Raw genomic sequence first — 23172 nt, forward strand, 5'->3', positions numbered from 1 at the left:
TGTTGATCTGAGGGCAGATGGTGATGATTGATGATTAAAATCATGGAGTTAATAGTGACTTCTACCAGACGGTGTGCGAGTAAATCTTTTGACAACTGCTTTGGAAGAGCAGAAATTTGCTTTTGTTTTTATAACGCCACCATTTGGCCGTCTTAAAATGACAAAAGGTAATTTCATTCATTTTCTAGTTAGGTACTAAAGGATATGAAGGGTCTACATTTGATTCTCTGACTTACGATTCAAATGCTGTAATGTTCAAAATGATAAATGTTAAACTGGCTATGACAGCGCCACCATCAGGCTGAACACAATACCTACCAAGGGTCAAGATCCTGACTCCGCCCCCTATCAACCTGCCAAATTTGATCCAAATCAGATTCCGAACCGTCTGAGTTATCGCCGCCACAGACGGACAGACAGACAGGCGATACAGCAACACACACACCCCGGCTGCACGCATGTGTAACGATGACCTATAAACTTCTGCACAGAGAAACTTCAGAACACAGATTCACCAGCAAACTTTGATCACAATCTGTCCTCAGTCTGGCCTCTCTGCCTCACTTTGTGCCTGTAAACACAGCTGGCAGCACCTGGACGTGGATTTGCAGGAACTTTTGCTTTTGTCTTCTCCCGCTGAACTCCGGTTGCTGCGGTCCGGTTTGTTGTGATCCGCTCTTATTTGCTGAGCCGTCTGTGTTTTGCTAGGGTCCTCCCGTTGTTTTGACTGCGTGCATCTGTGTGTGGGGCAGGCCCGTCTCATGCTTTCACCTCTCATTAGCTGTGACATACACTGACTACCCAGGCTGCCTTTCACCACCAGCCTGCCAGTCAACGCAAACCACCTGCCGGACACCACAGCAGAACAACAGGGGCTTCAAACCCGTAAGCCAACTCTTCCCCCAGCACAGATTCTGTCTCAGCAAAAACACAAATGAACCGTCAGAGATTATAGCAACGCAGATAAATGCCGGCTCGGCGAGACAAAATTTTTTGTTTTTACATGGATGGTGCTCATTAGGACCGAATGAATAATGCAACAGACATAAACATCAAAACACGCCTGCAGCTGTAAGAGCATGCATGCATAAACGCTCACAGACACACACACGCACACACGTTTACAGCAGTGTCACTCAGCCTTGACAGAGCGTGTCAAGAAAACTCCACTCTAACACACTCTGCAGTCACGCAACACTCGACGCTGAGGGGAAGGTCGGCTCGGGAGGAATGTGTTCCTTAGTATAATTTCCCAATCACGGGACGACCTTTGCACCAATAACTGAATATTGATCGCCCCTCTCAATGATCATGAGGCAGATTTCAATGGTTCATTATGGCTGAAAATGAGCCCTTTATTTTTCTATTCAGTTGTAATTCTTTGCAGTCTTTCCTTCATTTATCCTCAATTTCTCGCTGTGTATCCTCAATTATATCAAACAAGCTCAAAATGAAAAATAATAATAATAAAATTTGCAAATCGATGATTGCTGACACATGCTGTGTGTGCGTGTGTGTGTGTGTGCGTGTGTGTGTGTGTGTGTGTGTGTGTGTGTGGCTAAACTCAAGGGAGACACGGGGCAGCTGGAGAATGAATCATCTCGGTGTGAATCACATCCGTTGTCTTGTTCTCTCTCTCTGTGTTGCTGTTTACATCCACAGCATGTGTCCTCCATCTTGCTGCAGGCAAAGCTGGAGAAACACTGAGTGGGGGGGGCGCTGAGGGACAAAAGGGGCTTAAACAGCTGCCCACATCTGGGCAGGCAGACGGGGGGGGGGGGGGGGGGGGGGTCTTCACCATCCTCACCATCAAACGCACAAGAAGCCTCATCACAAACTCGAACTTAATAAGCTGTCCAATCAAATCAAAATGGAGGGATTCTCCATATTTGGAGGGTCAATGTGAGAGTCGATGCAGCAGAAGAAGACTCTCTCGCCGTCTCCAGCTCCAGGTCTACCTTCTCTGCTTCGCCCACCCCCACCCCCTCCTCCCCCTCCCCCCAGTGTTCTCTTCCTTTCCACTTAAATTAAATTTTCCCCTGTTGCTGTAGGAGCACGGTGGTGGGGGGGGGATGGATAGATGGCTGGATGTTAGGTCCTGTGGTCGTGCGTACGGAGTATCACATTCTGCTATTTTCATTTGGCTCCTTATTGCTCCCAGTTGTTGGGTTAAACAAAGCGGGGGCTAAGACATGGGGGGGGGGGGGGGGCAAGGGGGGGCTTTGTTCCCTGGAAGCACTTTGTTTGCGAGAAATGTCACAGTAGCTAAATCAAGACGGGCCACGGCTATGAGAAACAGACAGACCAGATGGAGGATGGGAGTGTGTGTGTGTGTGCGTGTGCGTGTGCGTGTGTGTGTGCGCAGACTCAACACCGTAGGTAGTTTAGATGACGGGTGGAGATTGAGATTCATTTGTTAACAGCCAGCGGAGCATTGCACCTCTAAATGTTTGGAGAGAATATGAAAGCAAGAGGAGAAAGTGAGGGAGAGAGTGTAGCTCTTACACACACACACACACACACACACACACACAACTTGAAGAGTGTTGATGGAAAAATTGTTTTCAAATTCACTCACGTCGATAACTCTTGTCAGTAAGGTGGTTGAGGTTGCCACGGTGTGTGCATTTGAGTGATAGTGTTGAGTGTGTGCATGTGTGTGCATGTGTGTGTATGTATGTGTGTGTAGAGTGCTGCAGTGTTTTGTGGTGTAAGCCTTTCTCCAGTCGCTACCTGATACATTCCATGTAAAGACCCTTAGATCTTGGCTGATATCCATGTGTTTGTTTCTCTCAATCTCAGGTCCCTTTCACACACACACACACACACACGTGCACATTCACACATACACTCACTGTATGTCTTTCTCAGTCCTACATACAGCAGAGAGACACACAGCTAAATGAGATGCATTGCTGCAGGCAAACGAGTCCACGCATACATCCGCAGTTCAAACGCAGTTCTTCTGTGTGTGTGTGTGTGTGTGTGTGTGTGTGTGTGTGTGTGTGTGTGTGTGTGTGTGTGAATCACTGTGCCCAGGAGGCGCTTTTACATTTTCATATCCATACTCATGAGAGCCGATGCTGCGCGTGTTTCCATGTGTGCGGCTCTGTTTGTGTCTTAGCCTCACAGAGAGATCTGTGCACAGGAAGTTGTTCCTTCGCTCGGCGGTTGGACATTTGTGGAGGTCCGTCTGTCTTTCGTCGGGGGGGATTTCAACACCTGTAACAGTGAAGGACACACACACACACCCTCCACCCCTCTATCACAGAGGAAACCCCTCATTCATGACTTTCCCTCCTGCGTTACATCGTCTTTGTTGTGTCTGTTATCCCAACGTTTTGCTTCTTCTCCCCACATCTGCTTTCCGTTGTTGCGACCAAACCGATCATTGTTTCTGTCTGATCAGCCCCGACCCATAGAAGCACAGGAGCCAAGCGATGATAAAGTCCACCACAGCTCAGACTTCATGCCTTGGCACACACACACGCCGCCGCTCTCTCGCGTTAAATACGATCTCCAAATCTCTCGCTCTGTCTCTCACCTACACACACACACACACTGCTTCTTTTTCTGTGCCTGACCTTTTCTGACCCCGGTTACACAGGAAGTAAAGGCTGAAACTTAATCTTCCCGTCGTCATGTGTCTGCGGGTTTATGTGCGTCTGTGTTTGTCTGTATTGGACTGGCACTTGTTTGTGTGTTTGTTTGCACACACTCACAGTTATGTCTTCATCGCTCCCTCTCAGAATTGCAACCTGAGCTCCAGCTTCACACACACACACACACACTTCACGTATGGCTGTTTTTCCCATTAATTCCTCCAGTCAATCCAGCCCTACATCAGCTTGTCAACGCCGTCCTCCACTCCGCTCTGCCCTGCCGCTTAGGACCAATCACACACACCCTCTCTCAGTCGCCGTGACGCCCGCTCCTCCAGCCATGACGCCCGACCTGTCGACTTGGCAACACTCTAAATACGTCGACTAGATTCAGTCTGTCCATCCATCCATCATCCATACCTCCTCCCTCCGACTATCACTGCTCTTGTCTCCTGTGCCTCATCTCCTCTCTTTCTCTCTACCTCCTATTAAACTTTTCCACCACTCCCTCACACACTCCTCTCCCCCCAACTCCCCCCATCTCCTCCCCTCCGGCCCCTGGGAGGCGCCCAGGCTGGACCAGCCTCACCCCCCCCCCCCCGGCAGCAAACAGCTCGGTGCCGGTGTTTATGGCTGCGGGGGCTGAGGCAGGGGAAGTGGAGCCCACTGTGGAATATGAAGACTTGAGGTTTTAGGGTGTGTGTGTGTGTGTGTGTGTGTGTGTGTGTGTGTGTGTGTGTGTTTGCAGGGCTGGGCGATAAAGCCACCATATCAAATGATGGAATCTCTTGCCGACTTAAACTCATATCAGCGAATTGTGAAGTTCATTACCAAAATTGCAGATGCGATTTGAATGATGCAGCCTGAACTTCAATCGCATGGAATTTGAAATCTAGAAGGCACTCAGAGGGCACATACCTCCACCAAGGTTGAGTAGTAGTAATCAAAGTGTTGGCAATATTTAACAGCAGGTTGATGTTTCATTGAGCTCACAGGCAGTTTTAGAAAAACGTTGAGAAATATCAAAAATACAGCCTTTGTCCGGCTTGGTCCAGACCTTCTGCATGTAACAGTTTGTGAAATCTGACCCAAAATTGTAGGAGGAGATATAAAATATAAATGGATGCAGATAGACTCAAAGAAATTTAGATTCTGAGCCTTACAGTTTAACATTTTTTGGGCAAAACATAAAAGTGGTTAATAGAACAACACAAGACATAGAAATAGACGTTTTGGTTGCTGTCACTCAGGAAAATGAAATCTGAGTTGACTTCAATGAAATTTCCACTTTGAAGAAAGAAGCTCGTGAGCAGGGAGGTAAACACGCGTAGGAGGTGGAGGAGCATGAACTCTCTTTTGAAAGGTTTGGCTGAGTCAGGAAGTGATTAGGCAGCTCCAATAACTCTAATAATTACGATGGGGAAAACATGTCTGCAGCTACGACTACTTAGCATCAGGAACACTTCACAGTATGGCTTCTATTTCATTACAAGGCCGTGAGCGGGTGAAGGAGGATAGGGAAGGAGCGAAGGAAAAGCAAACACAGAGGTGAAGTGTGATAGAGAGACTTGAAAGAACACGCTGAAGATTCCTGAGATTACACACAGACAGTAGTGCATTGTCGTGTAAAAGAGTGATTCTCCTAAATGTGCGGGCCGACCCTGGTGTAAATCAATGCCACTGTAGTCATGATAAATGGTCTTGTAGCAGCATGAAGTCGAAGACTCTAGGCCCAGTCTCCCGCTGACCACATCATCCCCTGGTTTCTCCCGACAGCCCTTCCTGCTGTTTCCCACAGCGCTACCAGACTTCTCCATCAGCACAGAAATCCTTTACCGGAAAGGTGACGTGCCGGCTGGGTCGTTGCTGCCTGGCTGTAGGGTTCAGAGGAAGGTGGCGGACTGAAGTCCAGGCTGTGAGAAATGTGTTTCACTAACCAGAGCCTGACAGAAAAGCCGGAGTGACGGGAGAATGAGAAAGAGGACGAGCGGTCGTAAACGCGACGGACGTTCCAGTTTAGTTCAGCGCGATTTAGAATTATACAGTACATTTACTCCAGAGTGTGACGAAGACTTTGTTGTCGTTTTGTACCGCCGTCTTGCATCTGATCCTGCGCTAACGTCACTGAGTGCACCATTTGAGATGAGCAGATGGGGTCTTGAAACAGCACAACGGAAAACACACAAGACATTGTGTGTCTCCTGCGCCAGCTCACACACACCTCGTTCCAGACAACACACTACCACCAGCAGAGTTGCTAGTGATGCTTGGCTTGTTCTCCGCTCTTCCTTCGTAATGCCGATATGCAGAGAGCAGAGAGTTTATGACCTTTGTGTGTTTTCACAGGCCCTCCAGGAAAACGTGGAAGGATGGGAAGAAGAGGAGAACCCGGTAAGTGACGTCCACCACCTGCTTCACTTGTTTGTTCTTTCATTTCCTTTCCTGGAACACTGGCCTTTTCTTGTCTCCCTCCCTCTCTTGTCTACCCCTCTCCACCGTCGTTATCTCTCCGTCTTTAGCTTGGTGACAGGGTAAGGTGACGGGCACGTAGAGCAGCTGACTCAGGCCACAGGATCCTAGCAGGCTGTAGTCGGCCTTTCTCCCTGTCCGTCCCTATTTGAGCAAACGTAGCTCTAACCTTGGCCATGTGGTTGCGCTAACTTTGCCCAGATGTCAGCCGCTCTTGCTGAGCAGTAGCAGCTGCAGTAATATAGGGCTAATGAGATTCTCCCTTGCCAACATCTCTACCCGCCATTATTGTGTTGCCTTTTCTTTCCGTCCAGACCGCAAAACACTTATTGTGAACCAAAACAGCGCGCAGACTCGACCCCGATGTTACGCAAGGAAGGGTGTCTTGAAAACGAAGGCTGATGTTCTACAAGTCTGAATCATTTGTTTAATGTTGCGGTGCGACATTTTTATCAAAACCTGCAAGAGCGTAGCTGCTCTGCAGGATGTGCATAACATGGGAAACTTGCACTCTGGTTGTGATTCACGTTGGTGGATGGGATCTCATCCGCTCGTGATGTTGACTAAGGAATAGGTCATCGGTATGAGGCATGAACGGTCTTAGCGCTCTCTTTTGCACCCGTAGCATCACTTCTGGGGACGGCGTTAATAACTAGATTTGAGGTCATGTTCTAAGCTCAGGCAGATGGAAACCAGTGTGACCTGAGCCTTTATCTTTGAATCCCACGATTCCCGACCCTGTTGTTTTTCTGTTTATCCCCCAAATTTCTTTGATGTCCGACTACCTCTTGATGAGCATAGATTACAGAAAACCCTCTGAGCTTTCCGATCCCGTCAGGCGATCATCGGGGCAGCTATAAGACAATGTTTTACATCAGGGCCCTAAGTCCTTCCAGCTGCCTGGTTTCTGCAGGAGGAGCAGGATCAAAGGAGAGCCAGCCATTTGGGTTTTCGTGCCCAAGATGGGACGCGTACTGTTGTCCCTAGAGAGTCTGTGTCTGAAAGGGTGATGTGGTTCTGTTTAGTTCGCTGTCTAAGTGTTTAGTTTTGTGTCCTTACAATGCAGCCTGACGTATAGTGCAGGGATGGGTGGTATGGAGAGGCTGTTTGTGCCTTGGCTGATGGTTCCAGGACAACATGATACAACACCAGATGGGGTTTCCTGGTTTGCCTCAGATGAGAGCAGAGACACAGAGACGAGTAACAGAAACCAGGACAGAGGGACTAGTTAAGAATCTCTTAATTGATCTGATCTCTGGCCGTTCCGTCTTTGTCTGTGCCAGCTCTTGTTCTTTTCATCGTTTCTTCCTCTCTTTCACCTCCTCTCGTACTGAATGTTTTCCGGTTTGCACGCACACAAACACACACACCCACACACACACACACATGCACAAACCACCTGTCTCAAATGCATTGATGGGTCTGGTCTTACCGTGTGTTCTAAGCCTCTGTTGGTTTGTTTACCTAACTGTCTGCCCCCCCTCCCTCCGTCTCAGCGTCTAGACACAGCTAAACTTGACTGACTTGCACTTCACGCCTCGTAAAGCCCGACGCCTCTCTGCTCTTTCCCCGCGCCTCCTCCCCTCTTCCACCTCCATCGCTTCATCCCTCATTTGGGTTCCTCTCGTCTGGGAGTAACACAAATCCAAAGATTACATTTTGGGGCTTACTTCGATTCTGGTCACGTCAGCAGGAGTTTCTGTGTGTTTAAATAGTAACAATACACCGCAAATGTCCCACTATTCCCCTTAGAGAAGTCTGGATCTAATCTTTGCTAAGTCCTTATTGCGTCCATGCTGATGAGCTCTGTTGTATCCGAGCTGCATTAGTTGGTGGTGTGTTGCCAAACCCTGCCATGGACTGGGTTTGGTTTGTGGTTTGTGTTAATACTCATAGTAACTGTTATGATTGGATCCAATTTGAATCAGATGAATATGTATCAACCATAAGTATACAAATATAAAAGTGAGATTTGCTGCTTTGCTTTGGCTTTGGCTTGCTGATTAGTACCGCCGGCATGTCATTACTCAGCATTCAGTGTTTTTTTCCTTGTGAGAACAGTCTGTTGAAACCAAGACCCCGGACAACAAAAGGAGCTCTTTGATCATTACTGTTGTTTTTGGTTACGTAAAGTATGAAAAGCAGAATGCGCGTCTTTGCTGCCGAAGCTCAACATCAGAGCATTTCAATCAGACCTGAAAGATCGCCCCAGAGCAATCTGTGAGACGTCTTTTTTTATACTTTAAAGAGACACAGGCGGCCAACACGCCCCGACCTTTCATTTTATGTTTGCTTTCCATCTAATACAGCCATATCTACTCCAAAAAACAAAGCCTTGACATGACTTCATATCCTAATGCGAAACACGACCCGTTACCCAGGAGTCGACATAGAAGTCTGTTTACCATAATGGCTTCCCCACAAACTCCTTTGGCAATGGCCCTAATAGGCCGGCGCTGTACCATATTTAGCTGGTTAATTACAGTCATCATCTAACAGACCACATTGCATGTACAGGTTTTATGTTGCAGACCACTTGTCCTAGGATTTGATTGCTGTACAAACCAGAGCTCATGCACACACACACACACACACACACACACACACACACACACACACACACACACATACTCGTGTCAGTAGACATGTATGAACTCACCGTCTAATGTCTAATTTCTCTCTTTTTTTTCTCTTGCAGGGCCTCCTGTAAGTATATTCTCATCCCATCCAGGTAGTATTCATGCAATTCTAAACACGGAGCTGCTACTTTGGTTTGACATGAAACAAGCATGTTCTGTCATAATGCATACACTGACCGTCACACTCATATGCTGCTCAAGCGGGAGACATTAAACATGGAACACATACACTCGCACACGAACCGACATAGACTTATTCTCATACGAAGCAGGACAGTAAATGGACCACCGAGGGAAGTGTGTGTGACTGCTGAGTTATTTTCCTCTGCGGGGCTGTGACTCCGGCTGACACTCACACATATGCACATACACACACACACACACACACATGCACTGTAATACAATGTGACTAATAAATATGGGAAAACACACAAAAATAGTTTTATTGGACCACATTTGTACAATATGTGAAAATCAATATAATGGACACCAGATATGTGACTTTCATCTGCATGCCCAGCTGAGAATCTTCAGGTCTTCACATGTTACCTGCACCTTTTTCATCCCTGCCAGCTGGTGATTTTGCTGTACTCGTAGGTTAGGCTTAGATCTGAAGTTTATTCGTGTAAGCATGTGGATTGTTTTGAGTTTAAACAGGAATCCAATATGGTTGGCTTTCAAACGTAGATGTAAATACGCGGCAAAAAGATTGATAACAGACCGAGAAAAGAATTGGATTATAGACGGACGGAGGCTTTTGATTTCCAGCTTCAAAAACGACAATTTGACATAAACGTAAGAGTTATACAGTAAAATGAAAAATAACTCTCTGGAACAACACAGCCATTATGCTTATTATGATATCATTACATACACTCCATGTCTGATTCTGAAATGATGTGAACACTGTGACATGCTGTTGTTTCTAACCTGAATCTCAAGCGCTCTATGCTTCTAACCTCACCAGGGCAAGGCTGGACGGGATGGATACCCGGTAAATTTTGATTCGTTATTTACGCTGTCACTCTCAAATTCACCCAATCGTGCCTCTCTTCTCCCTTTTTATTGTTTTCTCTCGTATTTTTCCAACTATTCCGGCAACCTTCTGATGCTTTTCTCTATTTTGTCAGCTCTCTTTCAATAATTCATCCTTCCTTCGCTCTAATCTCTTGATGCTTTGCTTTGCCTCCACATGCAATGATTTTATCTTCATTAGTGATCTATCCTGCCCCCCCATGAGTAAGCTGTTTAATGATTCACACACACACAGACACACATATGAACTCCTCACAGTGCTTTGCTGAAGACTTAGACTAATTAGATAACGACTGTATATCAATTATATTACACAGCTTGACTCATATTGGTGACTCACATGCCGTGTTTACTGAGTCTGACTTATTAGGAGGAAATTGGATTATATAAATAACTTCCAGCACAAACACATGTTTATTGCGTTTTTTTCCCCACTTCTTTTTCTTTCTTATTAACTTGTTTGCACCACTTTAAACACATTCTGAGCTGAATCACCATCAGATGACCTCATTTACTGTAAACTATCTGTTGCTTTTAAAATGGTTTCCTGTGGAAATTGCTTTGTTTGTTTGTTTGGTGTTGACACTGAAATCAATAGCGTATGGATCTATATCTCTGAATTACCCATTTATGATCCATTGATACAAATCAGGGGATCATATTTAGCTATCAAATGAGTCTGAAACAGTTAAATATTTTGTCATATATAACATAAATAACTCTATACTAACTGAATGCAAACCTAGATCACAGATTCCCTCCAGTGTAGCAGAGCAGAGCCAGTGCCAATTCTTGTGTTATCTAGAGATGTAGCGGCCTCTAGTGGTGGCTCAGACTTTTGACTCTGTCCACAGTGGGGCTGCCATGATCCCTCATCAGCCATCAACACCCAGATGCAGCCACAGCATCAAGAGTGTGTATCCAACTAGAACATCTGCATAGTGTAGCAGTACAGCACAGAACTAAAACAGGTCTACATGTGAGCCAGGTTCGTGATTTCTAGGACTCTGACCCCTATCCAGCGATCGTGTGACCCTGTTCACCGTCTGGTCGCCATGGCTACCGCGGTTGAAACCCGGTGTTGTGTTCCGCGGCATTGTGTTGTGTCATTAGCTGTGTTGTCCCATTGGGAATTTTTTGCAAAGTGCGTTCCCCATGGGGCTCCAGCCCAGTCAGATTCCCAGTCTGCCTGGCACTGCACAGCCCTCCTAACGGGAAATGCCTGCTAATTACACACAGGTGGAGCGAGAGCACACACAGCCGTATGCACGCTTGTGTTTTGTTTCCCCTGTGAGACTATTAATCTTTGTCACAATCGTATTTATTAGTCTTCCCAAAGTTATGGCGTTTTTGTGTTTGGATATGTTGCTGCCCTTCTTTTTTTTAGCTATTTTTAAAATTCAAACATCTGCTTAATGACATGAGCCAATGCGCTTTAAGGCAGCAAAATCTGTGCAGCCCTCCACGGCCCACTGAGCGTAATGAAATCAATCCTTATACTTCTATAATTACATAGATGAAACAATATTGCAGAGAGAGGATGTGTGTCGGCTAAGTGTAAGAGACAGCTTCCTGGTGTGTTGTGTGTGTGTTGTGGGTACGAGCTGGGGGCTTTGAGGGCGCCGCGGGTGGAGGGGAAAAAACAGCAGATTAATCATGCTGCCAATTAACACAGACAGCACAGCAGAGATGATCAGGTTTCCAACATTTAGAGTTACAATAGGGCATTCTTTGTGCCCTGTGTGTGTGTGTGTGTGTGTTTGATCTAACCATTCACCCCGGTCACTTCTCCGCCAGTCGAGCCCGTGTGTATCAGTGTAGTTGCCCATATGGAGAGTGTATGTGCACATCAGCACAAATGAGTGGAGTCAGTTTCCGGGACACACACTGGTGTTAACTTCACGGTGCCAGAGACTCGTGCCAACAACCTTTCATTCATTGTTTTTCCGTAGTGAAAACAAACAGAGAGGCTTTCCAGCGCTAATTTCTCTCTCCTCTCTCACCCTCCATGCGTCGCTCTGACCTGAACTGGAAGCTTTGACTGATCTTTAATCGCCAGCCAAACTAGACACTTTAACTAAATTGTATGCAGTTAAACAAGGAGTGTATCCAAGGTGAACAGTGCTGGGGAATTTCCACACTTTCAGATGAATTAAAGGAAAGAAGGAAGGAAATAAGTGAAGTTTTATAAATGTGATTAAGTCAAATGTATAATATTCCCCACTGAAATGTCTTCCCAGTTGAAATACTCTGAAACACTGCAGTAAAGTCTCTCTGCTTGAGGACTTGTGTCTCCTCCTGTGTGAACTTTATTCAGGTGGTGTGCATGTGTCACAGGCGTTAAGCTCATCAGACTAATGCATGTAGCAGTCCACTTGCTGCAGAGCATTAGTAATACAGTAAACTGCTTTAATGACATGTGGCGTGTGTATGTGTGCGTCTGCATGCGTGTCGGTGTGTGTTTGTTCTCCTCGTTTAACCTCTGTCACGTCTTCCTCCCATAAATCATTGGCGAGAGGTTTGAGTTTCAGAAAAGAACTTTCCCTCTGTCAAACAATCAGAGTGTGACAGACTGACAGAGCAGTGCAGAGGGGTAAACACACACACACACACACCCCCCCACACCCACACACACACCAGTAGATCCTCGCTCACCAGCATGCCCGGCCACAAGCGTGTTTATACGAGGGTGCCAGTCTGTGACAGACAGCGGTCCTCGCTCAGCAGAAACAGGCCAGGATCTCCATTGTTCAGCCTCCCAGCCCCGCTGAGCGCAGATTAAAGCCAGACAGTCGCCCGACAACATGTCAGTGATTTTCTGTCCCAAACACACGGCGCTCTGGTATGCTTTATTGTTGCTCTTCGGCTCTGGATGCAAAGAGGCAAATGTCGTGTATCACAAATTATGCCCATGTTGCTGAGACAGAGAGCAGGCTAGTAAAAGTTTCCCCCGAGACGGCAACTGGGGAGGAGGAAGAGGAGGTAGAGAGCAGGACAGATGGAGGTACGGTGGAGAGCTGAGGGAGAGGAGGCTGATATGAAAGGAGGAGGAGTGAGACAAAGTGCAACATTATGTAAGGAGAGTCGGAATGACAATCCTTAAATTATGACTTTCTCCATGATTATCCCATCTCATCCCATCTTCCTTTGGACATCACACTGTAAGGATTAGTGAGGCCTGTGTGTGTGTGTGTGTGTGTGTGTGTGTGTCTCCCCCCAGCCCTCTCTGATGTGCTGCAGACACTGACACTGTTCCACGCTGCATCCTCAGTAATTACGCCTCACTGGATACTTATGAGTCGGCACGGCGGGAGCCACAGTAAAGACAGTAAAGACGCACGTCTCCCCGCTTCATTAGAGCTCAAACACGTCTCACGCTTGCTCACAGTCGTGCAGTCGGAGGCAGAGGCAGAGGCAGATGCAGACGGCCTCGTATGGGTCAAGGCGTTTTTTCCCAGAGTCGCCTGTTAAAAAACATCTAATTGTCGGGAACGCCGAGTCTGCTCCCGGAATCCTTTTTATCCTGTTGAAGGATGTGGCATGACAAGATGGCGACGCAGGCACAAAGTAACACAAAGTTACCCACCCACACACACACACGCACACACACACACACACACACACACACACATAAAGAGGCATTATTTCATTTTCCCCCCACATTCACTTGAGGTTTTAGTGGTAATCTCAGGCCTATTTTCTCGCTTTTCTTAACAGTTTCTTGTTCTCCATCCTTCCTGCTCCTCCTCTCTCTCTCTCTTTCTTTCTTTCTTTCTTTCTCTCTCTCTCTCTCTCTCTCTCGCTCTCTCTCTCTCTCTCTCTCTCTCTCTCTCTCTCTCTCTCTCTCTCTCTCTGTGGCCTGGTCCATTTGTGGTGTCAGATGAAGAGACTTTGGCGGTGGGGTTTGGTGTGTGTGTGTGTGTGTGTGTGTGTGTGTGTGTGTGTGTGTGTGTGTGTGTGTGTGCTATTTTTATTTGAATTCCATCTCTTTCCCCTCCTTCTGCAGTCTCCTGTGTCGTCTCTTTTTACCACACAGGAGGCCAAACTGCTCTCCACACTCACTCTGTCATACTCCGGCTTTATTCCTGACCTATTTTGCCCCGCGGCTTCCATTAGGAGTTACATTTGACCCTTGTGCTGATTCAAATACACACATATATTTATCTTTTAATCCATCTGATCAGTCATAGAGGAGCTGTGTGTGCTGCCGCTGATTTATCACACACAGGTAAATTCTCTGGAGGCTCCGTTCAGATTAAAGTCATGGCTGTCAGCTGCCAGACATTAGATACAGCCGTTTCATTGTTGAGAACACACGCTCACACACACATCCTGACAGAAGGAGACACACACACTAGTAACCCGCACAGATCACAGGCCACCGTGTGACTTGTTAGTGGCCGTAAATCAGACTGCCTATGACCTCGGTGAGCGCACCTCGCCGACTCATCTTGACGAGTCTTGAGGGAGGGAGGCCTTGTTAAACGCTCCCAGATGCACACACACACACACACACACACACACACACACACACACACACACACACACACAAGGGCAGAGTTACAGATATTTGGAGGCATTTGCAGAGTGAGACTTACTCATCCGGTAAGTTGTTTCCAATGATGAACTATGGAGAATACAGAGACGCCATTAACAACGCAAGTCAGCTGTTGTTGCTATGGCGCCACCATCAGAAAATGCGCAATAGACAAAGTCGTTCATGAGATGCAGCTCTTAACCTTGGTGGCAAATTGAGGTGAAATGGAGTAAAGAATAAGTGTGTGTGCTGTGTTTGTGTGTGTGGCCCAGACTATAGGTAATGTGTAGTGACGTTTGCGAGGAGGGCGTGAGAGAAACAAGTGGCACAGGTGCAATAATGTCTCCAAAAGTATCCAGCTGCGCTCATCAAAGCCGACCTGAGACGGTGTGTGATTGCGCCCATGAGGCCGTCAAAGAGCAACCAGCTACCTTAACCTCCAGGTGTAAACACTCCAGAGACGGCCATGATGGACTCCAGTCCGCAGAGCCACCGGGCCTGTGATGAGCTGAGTGACCTTTAACCCCAGGGACCCTGTAAAAACTGTTAGCTTAACGTGGAGGACGGTCGTAAGGGAGGAAGTCAACATTGGCCTCCACCACATACGTCACGTTGAAGTGTTTTGGTCCCTAAGCCGACTGATCCTTAATGTTTGAGTGCAGATCTGAAGGTTTACGCCTTTGAACTCTGCGTCCACTTTGAGGAAGAGGTTCAATGACTTGCGACGATGTTTGCATAGAAGTAAACGCAAGTGGACGTCCCCCCACTGCTGTTTCGGCACTTGGGTGAGATTGGAGAGGGACTTTGAAACCACACACACACACACACACACACACACACACACACACACAGACACACACAGATTAATACAGCTGGATCTGATCCCCCCACAGCCCATCATGCAGGACACTCCGCTCTAAATCTCAAAATAATTATAAACCACAACCACCTGGAACTGTTCTCATGTTCACACACACACGCACACACACACACATATATAAACGGGGCAGGATATCTTGTATATACATGAAATGCTTTCCCCGCTCTTTGATGAGGCCCTACTTCACTGTTTATCTTCTTCTGTCCTTCCTAAGCATCGTCTTCATTGTCCCTCACTGGATACTTTACTGCCTGTTCCCCACGCTCGGATCTTTCTCTTTTCCTGCCGTGCGATAAGGACACAAACATGAAATACTGTTTAGCAGCAGCAGGCCTTTTTACGACGCTTCACTGAGAGGAGTGACATCACTTTGTCAGTTGGCTTAAATCAAAACGGTGGCTTAATCAGAATCTTCCTCCAGCAAAGTCTGTAGCTCGTGATGAACGTTTCCGTGTGTATGTGAGTCATAAATTAATCTTCCTCTCCCTTTGTCTGACCTTCCTACAGGGGCCGCTGGGTTTGGATGGAAAACCAGTAAGTATTCCCATAATCGCATGTGTGAGAGGCGTTTGAAGCCACTGACTCAAAGTTTAACCTTCCATCATGTCTCTCTCTCTCTTCTCAGGGATTACCGGGTCCAAAGGGAAGCCAGGTACACCAGCACACACACACACACACACGCACACACACGCGCGCACACACACACACACACACACACACACACACACACACCTGTCGTCTTGATTTTGATCTTAACATATAAATTAGACAGGAAGGGGGCGCAAACTTAAAGCATCTTTAACTGTGAACCCCAGGTGGGCGCTCCGTCTGTGAGACAGGTGACGGTTCGCTATACCTCATCAATCACTTAAAGCGCTCCCGAGGGAACGGCCCAGCGAGAAAGAAGTCAACGGTAGCCATCTTGCTTCCTGTTCCACCGTTTTAAGTCGTTCCAAGGGCTCGACAGAGGTTGAGGACGGAGCGCCGAGAATCCGCATCACGCCTCGTCTCTCGGGCCCCATCTATCTATCACCCGGGTTCCCCTGAGCCCCACTCCGCCCGGCGCACACCCAAGCGTGGAGAAATGAAGAAGGAAGAGGCGATAGAAGCGGGTGAAGTGAGGAGAAGGGATTACACAGCAGTGAGAAAAGAGAGAGAGAGAGAGAGAGGGGGAAGTTTATAACCTTCAGCAGAGGCTCTTTAAAAAGTGATTACAGTGCCCTCCGCCCTTTGCTTTAGTTGGCTTTTCCCACTGAGAGAGGGACCATTCATCCTCGCAGACGTAAACCACTCGCGGCATCGTGATGGCTGTTTGGGTAGCGCCTCCGCCAAACACCATTAAGCTGTTTTTTCCTGCTTAAAGAGGATCTCAAGCTGGGCTCGTCCTCTGAAAGGACTCTCCCCAACGCCCGAGCTCGGGCCGTAAAACCCTGCCAGGTGTGACACGGGGGAGGGGGAGGGGAAGGGAGGGAGGGAGGGGAGAGAGGGGAAACGGGGATAACAGGAGCAGGAAGGTTAGAGGGAAGGCAGCAAATAGGAATGAAAGTTATATTTATTGATGCAGGATTAAATTTGTCGATATAAAAGTGGTTAAAGGGGAAATTACAGGTCGAATGGTGCCAGAATGTCATTGATTCTTCCTTGGATCACACCCATCCAGCCCAGAGTGTGTAGCCCTAACTCAAACCCTCCTCCTCTTCCTCCTCCCGTCTCCTTGGACTGAAGTCAGAGACGAGTGCAGGAGAGATAAGCTGCAGCTTGTCATCATGCGGTCAGTCACGTTAACACACCGCCTCTGCCTCCTCGGCGCTCTCGTGCTCCTGAACACAATTAGAGACCCGAACGTGCGCCAGGCAGGGGAGACGCAGCGAGGAAAGAGGGAACGAATCGCTCGGAGACGGAGGGAAAGTGTGTGAAATGCAGAAGGAGGTGGAAGAATGAGCGGTTCAGAGGGAAAAAGAGAGAGAGAGACAGGGGAGACAGGTTTGACTGTGAGGGGTAAAATCCTGCCAAATGTAGTTAATCTGAGGGAAAAGTCTCTCTCTCTCTCTCTCTCTCTCTCTCGCCTGGAGCCAGTCTGTGGTTTGTGGCCATGTTGAGGGCCCCTGTGCCACTTGTTAGTAGTGGACAGACGGACAGATAGAGGGACAGATAGAGGGATGAGGGCCCAGCCATCCATGCAGGCACTCGCTCATCTGCTGCTCTGGTGTTCATAAGGCGACGTCAAACCAAACCAAACCAAACCAACTGCTCGCTGTGTGTCAGAATGTCTGCGTGCACAAACCCCATGTTTCTTGTTAGCGGTTCTCGCTGATAGTCTCCCTCCTCCTCCTCCTCTTCCTCCTGCTTCCCCCCCGACCCGCCGTAACGTTTGAATCCCCCCGTGAGAAGAAGACAGACAGAGGAACAAAGGAGCGCATTTCGCTTTAAGCTTTATCTCTCAGCAAGAGTTTATATCTCACAGAGAGCGAAATCTTAAAAGGAGATTCTTGCTGAGCGAGCGCAGATTTACAGCAGAGCTGGTGTCATTTGATGGAACGCTCCGTATCTGAAGATGTGTGTTTTATTATATTATGACACAAAGTATGTTGCTCATTTGATACCTGATTAATCTCTGAAACAACTGTCTGCTATTATGTTCTCGCTCCTACAGGGACCAGCGGGGCCCCAGGGAGAAAAGGTATGCTTCAATTCAGAATTCAATCACCCTCTTTTGACAAGCGAAAGCACCGCATGGAAGTATTTCTCACTTAAATACAGACGCTCAGCCCCACAGGTGTTCCCTCCGTCGGCCTCCCGCATTCGCATTTGCACGGTGCTCCCATCAAATGAGCCATAGATTACATGTAGTTATGTAGGAGCTCATATGTCTCTGCACGTTCTCACGTCAAGGCACTAAATAGGTTTACAGGCCCTCCGCAGGGCTCGATGATAGCCAGATGTTCTCCCCCTCTGAACCTCTGCCCAGCCTAAGATGTCAGCGACCCGGGGAAAAAAGGCAAAGCTGGCGCGCGTCGGCGTACAGGACAGCGTGCGCGCGTGTGTGTGTGTGTGGTCATTGGCGTACAGATTGATGGGGAGCCGGTGTGTGTGTTTGTGTGTGGGGGCGTGTACGTACAGGCTTTAGCACTCGAGCGAGAACGATCCTGATAAGCAGGACCGCAACGACAACACAACTGCAGTAAACAAGCATCTGTCAAGAGTCCGGATCTTGTTGAAAAAGGGAATTGGGAACGGCGGGTTGGTGCTGAGGTTTTTGGAAAGTTGGCTCCGGTGGTGTAATCACTCCGAATCCTCATCAGAGAACCAACAACCCTCAGCACACACGCGCTCGCCAGTCTTGCTTAGATGATTCCAGTTGCGGCCTGTTGAGTGATTCACACAGTCAATGTTGACATCCTGAGGCGGTTTGGGGACAGTTGACCTTCTTGCGTTGCCGCCTTCCTGTACACCAGGATCAGTTTTCAGGCCTGTCTGTCACAGAGGCCCGTCTGTAGCGGCGTTCTCTTGGCCCCGTGAGCGTCTGCAGCCGTAATAACAGCTGACAATTGTTATTTTTCCTGTTTTTCTCCAGGGTGACCGAGGAGACATCGGGCCCAGGGTGAGTCCAGATTTCTGTCTGTGCCTGAGAAGGTAGATGTGCTTGTTTTTGTCGGCCGTGTGCTTTTCAGAAGGTTCCACTGTTTCACCGGCGCTGACTCAGCAGAAATACTCAGTGTTTTTTCCCCCCCATCAGATCCAGGGAGTTCATCAGTGAGCTTCAGTCTGAACCGCTGCTCCTCTGTTTTCATTCTGCTCATATCTTTCTTTGTCTTCTTTGTCTTTTCTTGTCCGTTTCTGTGCCTCGTTTGACTTTTCAGTCCCTTAAACCACATTTTCTTTCAGTCGGTTCCAGGAGTAAATTCCCTCAAAGATATGAAGGAAATACTTGTTGCACTTTCTGTTTTCAAACACAAAGCTCACATCCACCCACATACATGTTCTGGATCACTGAAACTAATAGAAACACAGTGGAAATCAAACACAAAACTAGCTTTCTGTTCAAACCATTGACGGTTTTGACTTTTCAGCACTTGCAATGTCTTTGGACTGCAGGGAGAAATCAAACACTCACTAATTGGAAATGAAAGTTAAGCAATAAACAAACTGTCATCAGGCGTTATGATGCCTTTGTTGTCACTCATGTGCAATTAGCAGTCAAAGTTGTGAAGAGACGCCGCTCACTCGTCTCGACTTCATCGGTCTGTCCGCGCAAACCCTTCAAAAGGCGCCGCGTGTTTGTGTGTGTTTTCACTACGCGGCTGCCACGGCAACTGCACCGAGCGTCAAACACGGCCCCCGGTTCCTGTGATGAGGTTTGAGTTCCCCACATCTCCAATGCCAAAGATGAGACACGGCGATATTAAAGTACGATGGAAAAACTTCAAACTCAGCATTAAAAACCCAACGGTTGGGGGGGGGGGGGGGGGGGGGGCAGAACGCCAAAACTGCCGTCTCGTCTCAACCAAAATAAGGCCTTTGTACATCACAGGGGAACGTCCAGCTGCATCTGCTCCATGTTGTCAGTGTTGTCTTTGCATACGATACGATTCCACCCTCTCAGATCTGTGTAATTATCTCCTGCTTTACTTCCAGTGTGGTTTGAGAGTCAGGGCCCTGTGCTTTACACGGCGGATGGTGAAGATTCCACGGCTCATTGGTTTGGAGTGTTTGTCCATTTCTATTACATCCAGCGTCTAAACCTCAGCTCCCGATCACACTGCCGAGGAGATCCGTGCATTAGGAGGAATTTAACCTAAACCCCCTGTTGTTTTTCCTGAGGTTTGGCCTATTGGTGAAACTTTGCACATTATCATTATCCCCCTAATACTAGTTCACCACACAGAGGCGCTATATCTGAAGCTCCTAATTCTATGCCTTTCAAAACTGAATCCCACAAATTTATTCAGCATAACCTGGTGCACATTTTCTCGGGATTGATGTTCCGTGAATTTTGCAAACTGACCTGAACCGAGCAGAGCGGGACAAACCTAAATCTGCCCGGAATGCTTTCTAATTTGTTTAGAAATCCAGCACTTTCATGTATCTAACACCAGAAATTCAACAAATTCATAATCCCAAGTATCTAGATCCATAATAATCAATTTGAAACACCATAAAATATAATGAAAGTCTCATGTTTTCACTTTTAAATAAGGTGATCACTCCTTAATCTTTGTTATTTCGACTTAAACTTACAATTTATGACAATTTAACAGGTTTGGCCACTCGCTGCCCTAGTTTCTCTTAAATCATAATTAACGGCGCACACATCTGCCAAATGACCAGATTTGTGATGATAATTACAGATAGATGAAGGTGCAGCCATCCGTCTCCTAGTCTCCCAGTTGGAGAGGAACAGTATTGTTGTAAGATGGTGTGTAAGCGTATTGGAATGACCCCGCAATGGGCCTTTGTTTCTTTGTATCGGAGCATAAATGGAGTGTAAATGTGACAGAACTTCTCAGCAGAACAATATTTATGATGCGGTTTAGAAACATTACAGGCATTCCTGATTTCTATCAAACCATATGCCGTTTGGTTTCCCAGCCGATCCTTTTAGATTTTGAGGTAATAGTTTGTGCGCAAATTAAATCTTTTTGGCATTCTGCATGAGATATTTCTTTCCAAATGGTAAATGTTGTGCTTGGAGAGAGAGCCTGGCGCTTTGATGTGCTTGGATAAGTCTGCAGCTGAGAAACCTCAGAGTCATCGCGCAGAAACAAACCCCCCCGCTGCTAAACCTGCTGTAGCTGTGAATGAGGTTTGGTCCTGCGGTGCATGTTGATATAGGTCAGCGAATGAAAAGGGACCGTCGGCCTTTTCAATGTTTAAAATAGGTGATGTGATATTTTAATTGCAGGGTCGCGATTTTAGCTGCCGTGAATCAAAGCTCAGCATGTCCGCCGAGGCTGCACAGATGGAGGCGGTGCAGAGAGAGGCTGGCAGTCAGCTTCGTCGTACGCTGGTTGCCAAAGTCGCAGCCTGTTTTTGCCTCCCAGCACGTTTGCGTTGAAACGACAAGATGCACTTGAAAACAGGAAGTAGTGGCGAGTCTGCATCGACTTCCTTTCAATCCTGCGACTTCCTTTCAATCCATCATCCTTACTCGTAGAGCTGCAAACACAGGATATCACGGGCATTAAAACACCATCGACCATTATAAAAGCACCAGTTTGCCACCCAGAGACATAAAGTAGCATTTTTTTAACCCTAATCCATACGATAAATCCCAAACAGAGATTCTCACTGTGTGTTTAGGTTCACATGGTGGCTTTGTTGAAAGACGAGTCATTATTTGAGTTTCATCCCCAGGCAATGTCTCATTTTGCCTCCCCTAGCGCCGGTACAAAGCCGGGGCCGTGGTTAGCCGGGGCTCCCAGGCTGAATGGCTGCTTGTCTTAGCGTCAGCCTGAAGGTCTGATGAGAAGGAGGGACAGGCGAGGACCGCTCTGAAAACGGCCTGTTCTTTCTCCTGCGATACGCTTAAAGGAGCATCTGTGGTCTCCGCGGTGGGGACGGCGTGAATGAGTGAATGTGACAGTGGGGAGGGTGGAAGATATAGGCAAAGAGAGGAGGAGGAGGAGGAAGAGGGGTGTGTGGCGTCAAAAGCCTCAGCTATCCACACTCGCCACAGCCTGTTAACGGAAACCTCATGAGCAGACATCTCTCTCTCTCTTTCTCTCTTTACTCTCTGTACCCCCCTCACCATTCTTCCTCCCACCCTCCTCAGATCCTCTCTTTCCCTCCTTCCCTCTCTCCCTCCCTCCCATGTGTTTGTGGAGGGAAATCACCCAGAGGAGCTGTTCTGGTGCAAACTCTATGCCTTTCAGCTTGACAGACAACCAACACAGCGAGCGTCTGTCGGCTGGAAAAAGCAGAGCCGACCTCGTGTTTGTTTTGGTCGCAAAGGGGAAGAAGCTCAACACGTGCAATTAACGACCTGTGATAACCTGAAGTGCACCTAAGATGGTTCTATCTGCTACAATGACTCAGTGTGTGTGTGTGTTCCCGTCCTCTCCTCAGGGTCCTCCCAACTACGGCACATTCGCAGGTCTGCACAGTAATCAGATTCTCGTGAAGGTTTGTCCCTCCCTGCGTACCGTACCGTACCTCTACGCCTCCCAGCAGCCGCCACTTCCTGTCAGGCTGTTGCTCTGCCTCTACCTCTGTCTCTGTCCCTGTCTCCGTCTCTGTCCCTGCGGCTGTGCCAACCAAAACCGATCACTGATCTTTTGCCAAACTCTCATCTGTTATTTCTCTTCCTGCAGCGTTCCCGTTATCTGTGTCCCCTCATCTGGACTCTCTTAGTCAACACTGTAGCTCTGGATGGCCTTTATTCATTTCTTTTCCTCTTTTCCTGCCCTGTCCTTCTTTCCTGTCTGTCTTCCTTTGGTCCTCGCTGCCGCCTCAGATGGTCTTTCCCCGCTATGACCACGGCTTTATCTCTGGTGACCAGTCCAACAGCTTTCAGAGACGCTTTCTGAAGGTAGATAACACACACCCAGGCATGTGTGTGTGCGCTCTCTCACCACTTTAACCCTCGCACTGATCCACTCCGTCCATTTGCACTCACTTGTGTTTTCCCCTTTTCCCCGTTTCCTCTTTGTTCTTCTTTTTTTTCCACCTTTTCCCAGTCACGCTACTTTCATCATTTCACGTTTGATCATCTCTCCCATTGTGTGTGCCGGCTGGTTTAATTTTATTAAATGGATTGATGAAATTTAAATTGTTTATATCAAAGTTCAGCAGTATGAAAAAAACTAGGGGAACATCTTGAAGGACACACACCACACGCATGTTGAGAGAGACTGAAGAAATGTGTGCTTCCCATTAGAAGAAGAACAGAACAGCTTTGTTGGAGAGGCTTTAGCTCAATTCTGTGCTTAATAGCCCTAATAATTGTCTGGGTGAATCAAAACCTTTCGCCTCTCCTATCTGAAGGCTTTGTTAATATCGTTGTGTAGCAGC

The 23172-nt window shown here is 47.5% G+C and overlaps 1 protein-coding gene across 1 annotated transcript in view; it reads left to right on the forward strand.

Annotated features, from left to right (window-relative positions):
• LOC143011779 (uncharacterized) overlaps positions 1–23172 on the forward strand; it is a 104556-nt gene that overhangs the window by 69582 nt on the left and 11802 nt on the right. Inside the window, exons 3-10 of the mRNA XM_076164769.1 lie at positions 5949–5993; positions 8770–8777; positions 9678–9704; positions 15670–15696; positions 15788–15814; positions 17816–17842; positions 18737–18763; positions 22228–22284. Coding sequence (XP_076020884.1) covers positions 5949–5993; positions 8770–8777; positions 9678–9704; positions 15670–15696; positions 15788–15814; positions 17816–17842; positions 18737–18763; positions 22228–22284 — 245 coding nt within the window. The remainder of the gene's footprint in view (positions 1–5948; positions 5994–8769; positions 8778–9677; positions 9705–15669; positions 15697–15787; positions 15815–17815; positions 17843–18736; positions 18764–22227; positions 22285–23172) is intronic.

This window comes from Genypterus blacodes, unplaced genomic scaffold, assembly GCF_046128005.1.
Source record: "Genypterus blacodes isolate CSIRO-AG114 ecotype Tasmania unplaced genomic scaffold, CSIRO-AGI_Gbla_v1 ptg000139l_1, whole genome shotgun sequence".
NCBI lineage: Eukaryota > Metazoa > Chordata > Actinopteri > Ophidiiformes > Ophidiidae > Genypterus > Genypterus blacodes.